At 34.2% G+C, this 15,443-nt stretch overlaps 2 protein-coding genes across 2 annotated transcripts; both read left to right on the top strand.

Annotated features, from left to right (window-relative positions):
• Positions 1-625: 625 nt before the first annotated feature.
• LOC117912977 (eukaryotic translation initiation factor 3 subunit B-like) lies at positions 626-9,743 on the top strand. Its single transcript, XM_034827803.1, has 11 exons — positions 626-829; positions 1,516-1,753; positions 4,577-4,723; positions 6,508-6,636; positions 6,998-7,126; positions 7,213-7,296; positions 7,379-7,503; positions 7,596-7,794; positions 7,929-8,461; positions 8,631-8,739; positions 9,155-9,743. Exons 1-11 carry the CDS (start codon positions 708-710, stop codon positions 9,497-9,499), a joined length of 2,160 nt encoding a protein of 719 aa, XP_034683694.1. The 5' UTR covers positions 626-707; the 3' UTR covers positions 9,500-9,743.
• Positions 9,744-11,700: 1,957 nt separating this feature from the next.
• Positions 11,701-14,387, top strand: LOC117913052 (aspartyl protease family protein At5g10770-like). Its single transcript, XM_034827937.1, has 2 exons — positions 11,701-11,934; positions 12,896-14,387. Exons 1-2 carry the CDS (start codon positions 11,721-11,723, stop codon positions 14,158-14,160), a joined length of 1,479 nt encoding a protein of 492 aa, XP_034683828.1. The 5' UTR covers positions 11,701-11,720; the 3' UTR covers positions 14,161-14,387.
• Positions 14,388-15,443: the final 1,056 nt, after the last annotated feature.

Raw genomic sequence — 15,443 nt, forward strand, 5'->3', positions numbered from 1 at the left:
CGTTGCCATTCCTAGAGACAAGTTTGGGGTAATTTTTGCCATGACTTTGTTTGGCGATGAATTTGTTTGGTCTCGCCCCACCCTGATTTCTTTGAAACTACCATATTAATAAACTTTTTTTTTTAAATTATAAATACAAGAAATATTTCCAAATCTTGTAAGGAATTCAATTGAAAATTGTTTCTAGAAAAGACAACTTCAATGCTTAAATTCAAGTTGTCTCTTAAAAAAGAACTTCCAATTGATATCTTAAAAAACGTTACAAATTTGAAAATAGTTTTAAAAATATTATATTTTAATAAATATATTTATTTATTTTTTTAAAATCTTAATATAAGATATAATATCCAAAAAAAATGTGTAATATAAAAAATATATTTTGAAAGAAGTAGAATATTTTAAAAAACTAGTAGTTGAAAAAAAATATTTTTATATGACTTCCAATTAATACTTTAAAAAAATATTGAAAATAGTTTTCAACTACCATATTAAAACAAATATTGACTTAAATAGTTCTAAGCCCAAGCCCATGCTCAAGCCCAAGGCCCAACCCTACCTTATAGTCCTTCTAACCAAAGCCCTGTTTCGTCTCAGCCTTTTGCTCTCCTTTCTCCCCAAGTTCCCCTACACAAAACCCTAATTCGTCTCATCGTTTCTCTGTTTTCTGCCCAAATTTTTGTCTTTTCACTTTCAATCACCTTCTCAACATGGCGGAGGTGATATCGATGGAAGATATCAGAGCGACGGCCTCTACCCTTGGGATTGATGTTTCGAATATTGACTTCGATTCCATACGTCTCCCTCCTGGGGAAGATTTTGGCATCACAAGGTAAAATCCTTACTATTTTGGTTTTATTTTCCTTAGAAATTCCTCAGAAATCAAACCTAGGGTTTGGATTCACTCTACTCAAAGCTTGCTTTCTTTGTTGGAGTTGAAACGTGTTATCTTATATTTTTCATATATTTTTCTCCAATACATTGAGAAGAGCATATGTTTTTTGAACTGAAATTTTCTTTTCTTTTATCTCTTGAAATCTATTTTGTGGGGGTGAGGTCGATGATCTTCATGGAGAGGGTCCTTTGGAATTCTAACTGAACTGTTTAGTTTAATACAGTCAGAAAACCAATTTACGGAACTGGACAGGATTTATTTTCCAAGTCTAGATGATTTAAGTCGTTTTTTGTAATGAACCAGCAAGAAAAATAAGTTAGGGTAATCCCTACCGAATAGAGTGGCGGAATCCTGTGACTGCTATGTACAAGATTTTGACTTACCATTGTTGGGCCATCAAATTAGAAACCAATAATATCAAATATTGGTTGTAACACTGTGGAGAAGATGTTAACATGGAGATTCCATGTCATTGTCGACGATAATTGCGGGGTTTGGGAGTTTTGGGAGTTTGGGGACTGCTTTGAAGTTTTAGGTTTATAAGTGTGGAGCCTCAGCATTCCCACTTTCTGAGTATCCCCATAAACAAGTCAGTAATTTTCTTTTATTTTGCTTTTTGGCAGTGATGATGATGATCTTCATGAAGAGGATCCTCTTGAATACGATCCTGGTTTTGGTAACATCATTGTTGTGGATAATCTCCCTGTTGTTCCTCGTGAGAAATTTGAGAAGCTTGAAGGGGTTGTTCGCAAAATTTACAGTCAGATTGGTGTCATAAAGGAGGATGGACTTTGGATGCCTGTTGATTCTGATACCCAGAAAACATTGGGTTATTGCTTTATTGAGTATAATACCCCTCAGGTATCCTCTTTTTTTATCCCTTCTCCACATACATAAAAAAATCCAAGGAATTTAAATCAAGCTTTTTCTTTGATTTTATTGACGATTTGGGAGGGTTTGGGGTCTTGATCTGAGGGTCTTTTCCGGTTTTGTTATTTTTCTTACTTATCTAATGGATGAATGATGTGTGATATACACTGAGATTCTGCTGCTTTTGTATTTATTCTTTTACAAGAATATAGAATATTTATATAATTATATGACAGTGCATTTTTTTCCAATTGTTGTATTGGCATGCTTATTCAATTGTGCAAAAGAGGTATGCAAATTACTCATGATTATGAAATTAATCTTGCCAAGAAATCTGAGGAAAATAAAAGGAAATAAAATTGATCTAATTTGAAATATTTATTTTAAAAATCTTTGCATGAATATAATTTTATTTTTAATTTACAATTAGAGTGATTACATTTTCAACTATTGGTTTCTGAGAAAACTTGGGGGGAAATACAAGAAAGGTAAACTTTAGAATTTTTTGTTTTGGTTGGCAAAAGACGATAACGATGCCTTCATAGTTTCAACAAGACTACTAAACTAGAGTGAGGTATTGTTTCTTAGATCTCTGGTTTTTGATGGAAAAAACAGTTTCCTGAAACAGTCTTTTCAGAGAGTATGTTTTCCTTAAGGCTTGTTCTTTCAAAGGAATGTGGTTTTTGAAAAACTTTCTTGATATCTTTTTAAAATTTAAGCTCAATTTATCTCAAAGCATTGGTTTTGTTGGCTGTTTCCCGCTTAGAATGGTATACTGTTTCCTACTTTTCTTATTGTTTTGATAAAGACATTTTCTTGGAACAAGTTATCTAGAAAGGTGTTTATGCTTGGTTCATTTTGAAGGAAAGTAGTTTCTGGAATGGATGTAGACATGTGATCTATCTTCTGGTTGCAGAATCTTCCATGTCAGGGAGGCTGCATCCTGTACACATCTTTCTGTGCTCCAGATTGTGACTTCCAGAACATAGGGTGAAGATGAAATGATAAACTACTTTTAGGTGGATTTGGGTTATAGAAACTACTTTCTGTGAAAATATGTAGACTGAGAGCCATTCCCCTGTAGCTTCCCAAAAATAAGCTGCCTGGGATTTACAAAATCCTCTCCGATTGGGGCAGGATTGGGCTCTCCACGTGTAAGCATGCCTTTATCTGATTATATATTTAATATTTAGTTGCTGCTTATACTACATGGTCTCTTTAGAGTGTGTAAAATACCTATAGTGGATATAACTTGACGAGGATTTGAGTGTGGGATATGTATGATGTGTCCACTGTTAAAATATGCATCCAACTGTTGTGTCCCACAAAGAAAGTGAGTAGAAATTTTCAATTCGTTGTAGGTAATGTTGGACTCATGTTAGAGATTCTTAGTCATGCATTTCAAATTATACCAAGGGACAGAACAAGAATAAAGGGAAGTTAGATTGCTTCAGCCTTTTCCTTGTGTCTCCATATTCTAAGATTTGGAAACTAAACAAATCTGAAACTTAGATACAAACCTGCTCCTGACACTTGTACTTAAGTTCATGTAACAAAGCTTTCCACTATGTATGTATGATGTTCTCCTACTGTGTTATGATATTTTCCTATGTTTATATTGGATGAACTGTGATTTTATTTTGAATATTAAATCAATATCCTCTTCGTTGTTGTTGATATTCTTTTTGTTCTTCTTCTTCTTTTGTTCTTTACTTTTTTTTCTTTTCCTTTTTACTTAGAAAGCTTGTTTTATACTTTGATTTTTTTTGTTTTGCAGTAATCACTAATCTAGATTAAGATAGCCTAAATTGGTCAGGGGAAATCTTGGCCCCTTCAATTTTGTTTTGGTAGCCTCCTTGCTAAATGGATGTTTGAGATTAGAATTGCACTTTTTTGGCCTCCTACTAGGTCCAACTACTTGAATGTTAGCATTAGCTAGTCTATTGGAAGAGTTCTAGTCTAGCCTAGCCTAGCCTCACCAATTTGCTAATCCACACTCTTGAAGATTTTGAGAAACGTTGAAAAAATTAATTTTTCTTTATAATCTAATGACAATGGGCATCCAATGTTTCTAAGTCATCTTCATTCATTTTTCCTTTCGCTAATTTTGAATAGGTCTGCAGTGTTTCTGATTAATTTTCACTCATTTTCGTTTTGGCTAATTTTGAATTTATTTATTTTATAAGGATTATCACACACACACATATGCACACACATGTGTGCGTGCGAATGTGTATTTATAATTATATTGATAAGTAGGGAGTATCTCTTATATTTTAAAAGGTGTAAGGGTTGCTATCGAATATCCACATTCTTAAGTTCAGGTTTTTTTGAGCAAGTAAGTAACCAGGATTTGTTGTGTTCTTGCTAAGATATTGGCAATCAACTGGAAAATGCTTGGGCAATGGTTTTTTATTGCTCAGGAGTAACAGTGAATCCAAAATTGCATTCTTTGTACGCCAGTTCTTTAGAAAATTGCTGTGTTTATGAAAGCTCTAGACCACTTTAGGAAGTGTGCCTAGTTGGTACTCTGATTTGTGTATGCAATTCCAGGCACAGGGACAGTTCTCAGTTGTTTATGGGCCACCTGACACACCATATGATGGAAAGCTTTGGAACACCATTCCATCGGATAATTATTGTAAAAATACCACCTTTTATGCTAGTTGCTATTTTCGAAACTTATATTATCCTGTTAGTGTATGGAAAATCTCTAATCATCAACTATTGGAGTCAATTGTGCTCTTCATCACGGTGCTGATTGATATAATGCATTTTGTCATTGCATCTGAAAATTATTGGTCGTTGTTGCAGGAAGCCGAGCTTGCTCGGGAGAAGACCAATGGGTACAAGTTGGACAGGGCGCATATATTTGCTGTAAATATGTTTGATGACTTTGACAGGTTCATGAAAGTTCCTGATGAGTGGGCACCTCCTGAAACCAAGCCATATACCCCTGGGGTAACCATTTCAATTTGTTCTCCCTATGTTGTGTCGCTCTCTTGTTATCTTCTCTCTTACTTTCTGCTTGTGCTTTATAGACTAGTTAATTTGATGGTGAAATGGAGAAGAGGAAATTTAATTATTTCCCTTTGTTGGAGAAGTGGAGGTAATCAGAAGAGGAGAATTTAGTTATTTCCCTTTGTTTGTAGAAAAGTGGAGATAATGAAAGGAAAAATACCTAGGTCCTCAAAAATACCTGTACCTAGTGATGGAAGGTTTTCCTACTTCAATTCTAAGTTTCTTTAGAGGTGAAAATTTTTGGGGTCTGGAAGGGGAAGTTATCAATATCTTTCTTCATAATCCTCTCTTCTCATTGACTTACCTATATCCTATGTAAGGGAAACCGGGAGAAAAATTAAAATTTTCCTTGTCTTCGTTTTTTTTTTCTCCCTAAAGAGAGGGTGTTAGTTCTTCGTCATTAGATGCTTTTGCTGTTGTGGTTGAACTGCCCACTGGGCACTGGATGATATGTTGGTTCTGAGAAATTATGTTTGTGAGTATGCTTATACTTGAGTGCTTGCTAGACTTATTGGTAGTTATATTACTCCTTCACTGTAACCTCCCTTGGCATCTCAGCAGCTTTGCATCACCTAATTAATTTGTTTTGTATTTTTTTTTAAAGAATAAGTTACTTAATGTTTAAAACTTTGTTGAATTTTGTGGTGATTATTAGTGCATATATTTAGCTTTCACATATTTGGTTCTACTTTGTTTCATGGGATCTGCAATTATTTAGGGTTTCTTTTTTTCTGTAATCATACCTCTTGAAGAATCTTGTTGTCCTCCTTTGTACTTTGCCTTGTCTACTAATATGTTTCTTTTTCCTGTTAAAAAATGTTCTAATTTCCATTCAAACAAGCTTATGAAGTCTCGTCTACTCAATGAGTGTATGTTGATATTTGATTTTGTGATGTTTTGAGCAACATTTTATTTAAACAATTGTGTTACAGATGAAGTTTCCTGTCCACTTTTTTACTAGGTAGATCTATGTTGTTATCTCATGACCAGCCATCTGTTGTAATAGTATATATAAGAGTTTAAGTTTGAAAGGGAGATGGTTCCCATACTTGTTGCACTCCAATTGCCCCTGTTTGTTGACTATTCTATGAACTTGGTTTTTTCTGTGATTTGATCCACAAGTTGGGCTGATGCACATGCCTCCTTTATGTGCCAGCCTTGGAAATGCCTGTGCATTCCTCTTTCTCTATCCTATTCAAATTCCACAAAAGATTGGTAATACTAGCTCATTGAAACGTGTCTTGACCCCTTTGCAAAATCAGCTGTTACTAACTTGAATAGAAAATCATTTGGAAGTGTAAAATTCCAAATTTCCTATATGTATTAGTCCAAAATCCTGTTCCCCAGTGGCACTTTCTAAACCATGGTAGTCCAATCCTCAATCTCAGAAAGACCTTTCTTTCTAGTTGAAAGCCCCAGTAAACACAAGGAAACTCCCTCCAAGGAAACCACTAAACATAGTCCTACCTAACCTTTATACACTAATGATGAGTGGAGTAAGGTTTCTCTATCACTGCCGTCTTATGGGTTGAAATTCTTTGCCCTTCAGTATCTGCTTTCTGAACTCTGTATGGAGCTCCCTTTTTTATATATTTCTTCCACCATTTTCCACCCCTATAACAGATACTTTGTTGCTAAATTCTGACTCTTCCAGGTTCTTTCTGGTGAGATGATGATTTTGTTTCCCAATATTTGCCATGTAATGTACTTGTATATGATTACAGGAAAATTTACAACACTGGCTTACTGATGAAAAGGCAAGAGATCAGTTTGTGATTCGTGCTGGCTCAGATACGGAGGTTTTATGGAATGATGCAAGACATTTGAAGCCTGAGCCTGTTTACAAACGTGCTGTGAGTTGAAACATATATTAATGTCTCATTATAATCACTGAGACTTCATTAACATGGGCATTCACGACCATAGAGAGACCATCAATAATAGATTGTCTTTTTTTTTTTTTTCTTTGAACTGAAAACTTATGGATTGATGGTCTATCTGTTTGTGCATGCATCATTGGATTTCTGGTGGTGTATCTTTCTTAGACTCTTGTCACAAATTTCTGCAGTATGCCATATTGCACAAACCAAAAATAATAGTATCAATTCATTTTCAGCGTTTTTCTTTGTTAAGTGGGATAAGTTGCTTCTTTTAATTCTTGATTGATCATTCTTGTGTGGCTAAGATGAATGTTAATGTATTATTTTGTTGCAGTACTGGACTGAGAGTTTTGTGCAGTGGTCCCCACTAGGGACTTACTTGGCAACAGTTCACAGGCAGGGTGCTGCTGTCTGGGGAGGTGCTACTGCCTTCAACCGCCTAATGCGTTATGCTCATCCCCAGGTTAATTTTGGCATTTAATTTCACTCTTTAAGTTAATGTTTTATTTTTGATCTATTGATCCTAAAATTTGGAGATCTTAATTCCAGGTTAAACTGATTGATTTCTCCCCTGGTGAGAAGTATTTGGTCACCTACAGCAGCCATGAACCAAGCAATCCTCGTGATACTCATGTGAGTTTTTTCTACTATGCCTTTAATTTGTTGTTGGTTAATTTTGGCTTAGGGCCATGTCTAATGTGAGCTCTTGATGTAGAGGGTTGTTCTGAATGTGTTTGATGTGAGAACTGGAAAAGTGATGAGAGATTTCAAGGGAAGTATGGACGAATTTTCAGTTGGAGGAGCTGGGGGTGTTTCTGGGGTCTCTTGGCCTGTTTTCAGGTGATCAGTCTTTGCTATTAATTTACCTGGACAACACATTATTCTCTGTCCTGAGTGACAATTTTTGGTATTACTTATTTGACTTGCTCCAGGTGGGGAGGCGGCAAAGAAGATAAGTACTTTGCCAGGATTGGGAAAAATGTGATCTCTGTCTATGAAACAGAAACGTTTTCTCTTATTGACAAGAAATCCTTGAAGGTTGAAAATGTTATGGACTTAAGTTGGTCACCAGCTGATCCCATTCTTGCCCTCTTTGTTCCTGAACTTGGTGGTGGGAATCAACCTGCTAGGGTGAGTGCAGCTGTTCCATGCAAAACCAGTTTTCTCTTCTTTTTATATTTTGCTTCTCTTCCTTTAATATTTTGCTTCTCTTCCATAGACAAGTTAAAATTTGATTAATGGTCTTTACTTCATAAAATATGCAGGTGAGTCTGGTTCAAATCCCCAGTAAAGAGGAGTTGAGGCAGAAGAATCTCTTTAGTGTTAGTGACTGCAAAATGTACTGGCAAAGCAATGGGGACTACCTGGCTGTTAAGGTTGATCGATACACAAAAACTAAGAAAAGCACATACACTGGCTTTGAGCTTTTCCGAATTAAAGAAAGGGATATACCAATTGAGGTTTTGGAGCTTGAGAATAAGAATGACAAGATTATTGCATTTGCTTGGGAACCAAAAGGTCATAGGTTTGCGGTTATTCATGGGGATAGCCCAAGGCCTGATGTAAGTTTTTACTCAATGCGTAGTGGCAGTAATACAGGCCGGGTCTCTAAACTCACTACTCTCAAGGGGAAGCAGGCAAATGCCCTTTTCTGGTCACCAGCTGGTCGCTATATCATACTTGCAGGGCTGAAGGGATTCAATGGACAGTTGGAATTTTACAATGTTGATGAGCTTGAAACCATGGCAACTGCTGAACATTTCATGGCTACAGATATTGAATGGGATCCTACAGGAAGGTAGTTTCGGGAGAACTATTATATTGTTTTGTTTTCTAAATGAAATATCAGTTATCTTACAATATTTATCTTGTCCTTAAAAATTCGATTTCCTGTAATCAGAAGGAATTTAGTCATTCGTTCTATTGCTTGTATCTTGGCTGTGATATTTAACTCTTTGCATCTTTAGGTATGTTGCAACTTCAGTTACTTCAGTTCATGAGATGGAAAATGGCTTCAACATATGGTCCTTCAACGGCAAGCTCCTGTATCGGATACTAAAGGATCACTTCTTCCAGGTAAGATGAATTATAATATTAACTCCTGGGTTTAAATGGTCTTTCTCTTGATGCTGTCATAATGGTTATTGACAACAAGTTACCATTACATTGTACAAGTGGATAATGTTGGAAAATGAACATATTTAATGTTATTGTTCACCTTTTTACCAATTTTATAAATCATCACAGAATTTAAACATTAATTTACTTATTTTTATTATGGTATTATTTTTTACCTGTCATTGAAATGAAAGAAGCAACACCATAATTGTCTCGATGACGATCTGTAACATCATTTGTTTTATGTTCTTTACATGGAACTGACATTTCTACATACAATTATGGTGTAGAAAAAAATTCCGAATTCAATAGATCACATGGTGTTACATAATCTAATGATCTGAGGAAGCCTGTTTTTTGTTGATGTTTACAGTTCTTGTGGCGTCCACGACCACCATCCTTCTTGAGTCCCGAGAAAGAGGAAGAGATAGCAAAGAACTTGAAAAAGTACAGTAAGAAGTATGAGGCAGAGGACCAGGATGTCTCTATGTTATTAAGTGAGCAGGATCGTGAGAAGCGGAAGATGTTGAAGGATGAATGGGAAAGGTGGGTCAATGACTGGAAGCGGTGGCATGAGGAAGAGAAAGCCGAGAGGCAGAGGCTCAGGGATGGTGAAGCCAGTGACGAGGAAGAGGAGTACGAGGCTAAGGAAGTTGAAGTTGAGGAGCTGTTGGACGTCTCAGAGGAGGTGCTTTCTTTTGATTTGGATCAGGAGTGAGTGTTCTGTAGACGCTAATTACGGATATTTATTTATGAATCTCTTTTTTAAAAAGTAGGTGGCCCTTTGATCTTAAAATTTTGTGGTTCAATGTTTGATGTCTCACTTGTTTATTATTATTATTGTTATTGTATCATTCTGGGATTAGTCGTACTCTATATTGACTTTGAAGAGTTATGTTACAATCTGAAGAATTTTGCTAGTCTTCACATTCTGGGGCTGCAGTTTGGATGATCCCTCAAAATTTATAGCATGTTCTACACAAGATAGTTAGTTGGACAGCAGGAAAAACTATGTTGTATAATGTTGGACTCCCAACACACCTCTAAGGTGGAGTTTTAAATTTTTATACAATTGTTTTTCAGAAATTAAAGTTATTATTATTCTGCATAAATTAAAGAAACCCAAATAATTTCGTGAGTTCTTGGATACATGAGGGAATCAACCAAAGTTAGATCCGTATTTGATATTACGATCAACAGATGAGGATCATATACTGCCAAAGAAAATACAACCAGTCTTTGTCTAGGAAAGAGAGCATCTTTCATCCACTACCGTCCAATGAAATGTGTCTTTGTGCCGCGCCCACCGAGATGTATATTATTCCAAGCATGATTGATTCCCGGCCTCCCACAATATGAATGTAGTCAAGTCGCCGCACCTCTCAGGCCATTCATTTCCATCTATCGTCACTCATCACCACCTCCTCAGTGGCCTGACAAATGTTTCCGTCCAACCCGATTGCTTACCTCCTTCAATCATTTTGTATTACAATTAAAACATTTTAAAATACCAACACCTGCTTTTATAGCTTAAAAAAATAATAAAATAAAATGATATTATGAATTTGCATTTTGATTTCCTTTGAACACCACCTATCATTGGCTGTACGAATATCATAGAGGACGGTTGGTTCAATAGCACTGAGGGGTGGTAAGTGGAAGTGGGTCTTGCCATGAATTAGGTGGGCTAAGCACCTAATCTCACCAATGGTGATGGGTCACCCCAGTTAATGCATGGAAATTTGAAGTGGACATGTTAGTGGCCTCGTGGACTTTCCATGAAGCTGTGGCCATATAGTGAACGTGGATCTAGAAAAGCACATCAATATTGTTCATTTTCAATGAAATAATGAATATATAGATCCTACCTCTCACATTTTGGTCCATCCATTAGTTGTGGGGTTTTTTGAACTTTGAGGTGTAAAATTTAGAATAAGAAAGACTATTGCAGAGGAAAAGATTGTTAGAATGCTTCTAGGAATGGTGCTTTTTTCTCCATATATACAACTAATGGTTTTTTTTTCCTTTTCTTTTTTACTAAATTTTATCCATAAATACCAAGTTTTGAAGTTACTTATCTTTCCTTTTATTTTTGGTAAATAATTTGATATATGAATATCAAGCTTGGAAGTTAGAAAAATTAAGGACAACAAAATCAGAAAATTAAATAGAAATTCCTTTTACGAAATGGTGGATATTTAGATTATGTTTGGTGTCCTAAAAGTACTAAGAAAAAAAAAATATTAAAAAATGATTTATTTTTTATTTTATGTTTGATTGTATTATGAAAAATACGAAAAAATGTTAAATATAATTAAAATGAATAAAAAATTAATATTTTTTTAAATTATTTAATTTTTATATAGAATCACCAAATAAATGAAAAGAGTTTGAAGTGTATAATAATAATAATAATTTATTAATTTTAAATTTATTTTTATTTTTTTTTAAACTTTTCTTCTTTATTTTCTTTCCCCGTCTTTTTATTTTAAACTTTTTGAGAATCAAACATATAGCATTGAAATGCACTTAGTTTTTGGTTCTTAGAAAATGTAGTAAACAAAGAAGAAAAATAAATTTTGAAGTTAAACTCAAATGTTTTTTCTTCATCATTATCCATAATATATATGAAAAGTGAAAGGTGAAATTTACTCATGATAATATAAATGTGAAATGGGAAGAAGAAATTGTAAATAACATCAATGCAGCAAAAGTGGACTACATAAGGGCATGCATGGCACCTAGTGCCACCTGTTGAGTATTGATTTGTCCTCTTTGTTTTCAAATTTTTATTTATATCATAAATTAATGGGGTTGGATTGTGAATGAGAACCACTATAAAGTCACAATAGATGGCAGGAAAGACTTAAAAATCTATATATAGGGGATGGTTCTTGTTAAAAGGCTCAGACAGTGAAGTGCTTGTGAGAACATAATTGATGGAGCTGAGCCTGAGAGCTAATTTGATGGCCACTCCCATTTCCACCATCTGCCTCTTGAGGTTTCTGCTGTATGCTTCCCTTCTTTCCTTGAAGAGTGGCTTTGCTTTTGAAGGAAGAGAGAGTGCAGAGAGCCACCATGTCCAACCCACTCATCACAATGTTCTTATCACTTCTCTCATGCCATCAAGTGCTTGCAGCCCCTCTCCCAAAGGTTTTCTCTCATTCAGATTCATCTCTCTCTCTCTCTCACACACAATATTCATCTCCATCTCTCTCATTCATATTCATTGATAAGAGGTTATGATGCTATCAATAATTATATGGTTCCAGCTGATTCACTATTCCACTATTTGAAGCACTGATTCATAGACTATTCCACTATTTGAAGCACTGATTCTCTATGAATTTTATATAAACAAGTGCCGACAGAATTGCATTAGAAGTTAATTTCTGAGATATATATAAATGCATTTAGGTGATGTTTGTTTCTTTGTTAATTTTTTTATATTTAATTTTAAATTTTATTTCAAAGTAAATATTGATTTTTGTTTTTTTACTTAATTTTAAATAGGATTTAAAACTAAATATGTTTTAATTAATAATATTAAGTATTAAGTTGTTTGTTTTTTAATATTTTATTTTTATTACGTATTAAAAGGTAACGAAAAACCAATAGATTACGTTTAACATTTAAAAAGTTAAATATTTTTACTTTTTTTTTATTTAGTTAGAAATTTAAAACATGAGTAATAAATTAATAAAAATAATAATAAAAAATTATCTAAAACCCGAAAGCAAGTTTCTTTAAGTAAAAAGTTAAGGAAACAAACATCACTTTAGCTTTATTAGTAATTAAGAAATTATGCCATTTATTTATTTATTTATTTCTACCTTTTTAAAGGGAACAAAATGCAATCTATGATATATTTCAACAAAAGAATGCAACCGGAAACAGAAAAAGAAAATTGGGAATCCATAGAACTTTTCCTCTCATATGGGAACAAACTTGTCTACCCAATGATTTTGGCTTTTACTTGCATGCATTCAAAACAAACAAAATTATAAGCAGGAGAGTGCAATTACAAAAGGAAAACTGGTAGCTAGATTGAATAGGGAAGCCACTGAATATCTACATGTGTCAATATTTTGTGATGGATGGCAATTTGTTTTAGGCCATGACCAAAGGGCATCTCTAGAAGTGGTTCACAAACACGGACCATGTTCGAAACTCAGACCACACAAGGCCAATTCTCCCTCTCACACCCAGATACTCGCCCAAGACAAGTCTCGCGTCGCCTCAATTCAATCAAGGCTAGCCAAGAACCTTGCAGGTGGAAGCAATTTAAAGGCCTCTAAGGCCACCCTCCCAAGCAAGTCCGCAAGCACACTCGGATCAGGCAACTATGTAGTGACAGTAGGCCTTGGCTCACCAAAAAGAGACCTCACTTTCATATTTGACACTGGAAGTGACCTCACTTGGACTCAATGTGAGCCCTGTGTAGGGTATTGTTACCAACAACGAGAACACATCTTCGACCCCTCCACATCCCTCTCTTACTCTAACGTCTCTTGTGACTCACCATCATGCGAAAAACTCAAGTCTGCCACCGGCAACTCTCCCGGCTGCTCATCCTCCACTTGTCTTTACGGCATACAATATGGTGACGGGTCCTACTCTATTGGATTCTTTGCTAAAGAAAAGCTTTCCTTGACATCCACAGATGTGTTCAATAATTTCCAATTCGGGTGTGGCCAATATAACCGTGGTCTATTTGGTGGCACAGCAGGGTTGCTGGGATTAGCGCGTAATCCTCTATCCCTTGTGTCTCAGACAGCTCAAAAGTATGGCAAAGTTTTCTCCTACTGCCTCCCATCTTCCAGCAGCTCAACCGGATATCTTTCCTTTGGAAGTGGAGATGGAGATTCTAAAGCAGTGAAATTTACCCCGTCTGAGGTGAACTCAAACTACCCCTCGTTTTACTTCCTGGACATGGTGGGGATAAGCGTTGATGAACGCAAATTACCGATACCTAAATCGGTGTTTTCCACAGCAGGCACCATCATAGACTCGGGGACAGTCATAAGTCGATTGCCCCCAACAGTATACTCTAGTGTTCAGAAAGTTTTCCGGGAACTGATGTCCGATTATCCAAGGGTAAAGGGAGTTTCTATACTTGACACTTGCTATGACCTTAGCAAATATAAGACTGTGAAAGTACCCAAGATCATTCTATACTTCAGTGGTGGTGCGGAGATGGACTTAGCTCCAGAAGGGATCTTTTATGTTTTTAAGGCATCACAAGTCTGCCTGGCTTTTGCCGGAAACAGTGGTGATGATGAAGTGGCCATAATAGGAAATGTGCAGCAAAAAACAATTCATGTGGTGTACGATGACGCTGAAGGGAGGGTTGGGTTCGCCCCAAGAGGCTGCAACTAAAATCCTTATACATATACAAGGGTGGATTAATAAATAGGCAAAAGGTGTGACAATCCTTTGAAAAAGCAGCAGTTATACAAAGTAAAGCATATGGGCTTCCATTTAGGATGCGCCAAGCTTTCTTAAGTCACCAGACTTACATATGGGAAGAATATAAAAAGGCCAAATAATGTAACTTCTAATGTAATAAACGAAATGTGTTTTGAACTTATCCACTATTGCAAAAACGAATATATGTAATATATCATTCACAGTTTGTTAGTAGACATAAAACACAACCCACAGACCGAAACTTAGGACGTCTGGAAGTGTTTTTTAAAATTTGTTTTTAAAAACTGTTTTCAAAATAAAGAATAAAAAACTATTTTTTAAAATTTTTTAAAAACAAGAGTATTTGATAAGATGTTTTAAAAAATTGTTTTTTAAACGAAAGAATTTGTATTGTTTTTAAAAATAATGTCTTACTTTTTATTTTATAAATTTAATTTATAATAATATGAAATCAAATTCAAGTTAAATCTTATTAAAAAAATTAAAATTAAATCTATAACTATGGATGAGTTAAAGATAAATAATTTGTTTAACTATAAAACATTTTTTTTATTCTACTGAAACAAAATTACTAAAAGATAAAAATAATTTAATATTTATTTATAATATAAGTCAAATAAGTATTTTGATTAATTTTTTTTAATTTCATGTTTGACCACAATTTATTATGCTTGTTTTGAGAAATGGTTTTTAAGTTAAAGAACCAAAAATAAGTTTTAAATATTTTATTAAAATAAAGATATTTAGAAAGTTTTATAAAAGGATTAAAAAAAAAAAAGACTTGTTTGGATATTTTTTTTAAATTGTTTTTATTTTGTAAAAATATTTTAAATTCAATTTATATAATATTAATTAATTAAATTTAATTGAAGTCTTATTGAAAATGAAAATACTTTTTTAATTAAAAATAAATTAAAAAATAAATAGTTTTTAGTAAAACATAAATAAAAATATTATAATAAAAATCATAAATGATATTTTTAGTAGAAAATATACTATTTTATTATATGTAAAAAACATAAAGATATTAACATCTTTATATATATAAATATTTGGTTAAAAATGAATGATACTAATTGTCAATAGTATTTTATTTAAAATGAATAATGGATAAAATTTTACTTTTTTAACTTATAAATGAACCATGTTTTTTATGACATATGCACATATTTAATATTCAATTTTGAACATAATATTTTAGAATGTTTTGATTTAATCTATAATTAATTGGA

The sequence above is a fragment of the Vitis riparia genome, chromosome 4 (assembly GCF_004353265.1).
Source record: "Vitis riparia cultivar Riparia Gloire de Montpellier isolate 1030 chromosome 4, EGFV_Vit.rip_1.0, whole genome shotgun sequence".
NCBI classification, from domain to species: domain Eukaryota; kingdom Viridiplantae; phylum Streptophyta; class Magnoliopsida; order Vitales; family Vitaceae; genus Vitis; species Vitis riparia.

Bases quoted from the DNA above. Each gene is read 5' to 3' on its own strand.
- LOC117913052 (XM_034827937.1), top strand. From the start codon at position 11,721: ATGGAGCTGAGCCTGAGAGCTAATTTGATGGCCACTCCCATTTCCACC. The intron at 11,935-12,895 runs GTTTTCTCTCAT...AATTTGTTTTAG, and splicing joins TTGCAGCCCCTCTCCCAAAG to GCCATGACCAAAGGGCATCT.
- LOC117912977 (XM_034827803.1), top strand. From the start codon at position 708: ATGGCGGAGGTGATATCGATGGAAGATATCAGAGCGACGGCCTCTACC. The intron at 4,724-6,507 runs GTAACCATTTCA...ATATGATTACAG, and splicing joins CCAAGCCATATACCCCTGGG to GAAAATTTACAACACTGGCT. The intron at 7,795-7,928 runs GTGAGTGCAGCT...TAAAATATGCAG, and splicing joins GTGGGAATCAACCTGCTAGG to GTGAGTCTGGTTCAAATCCC.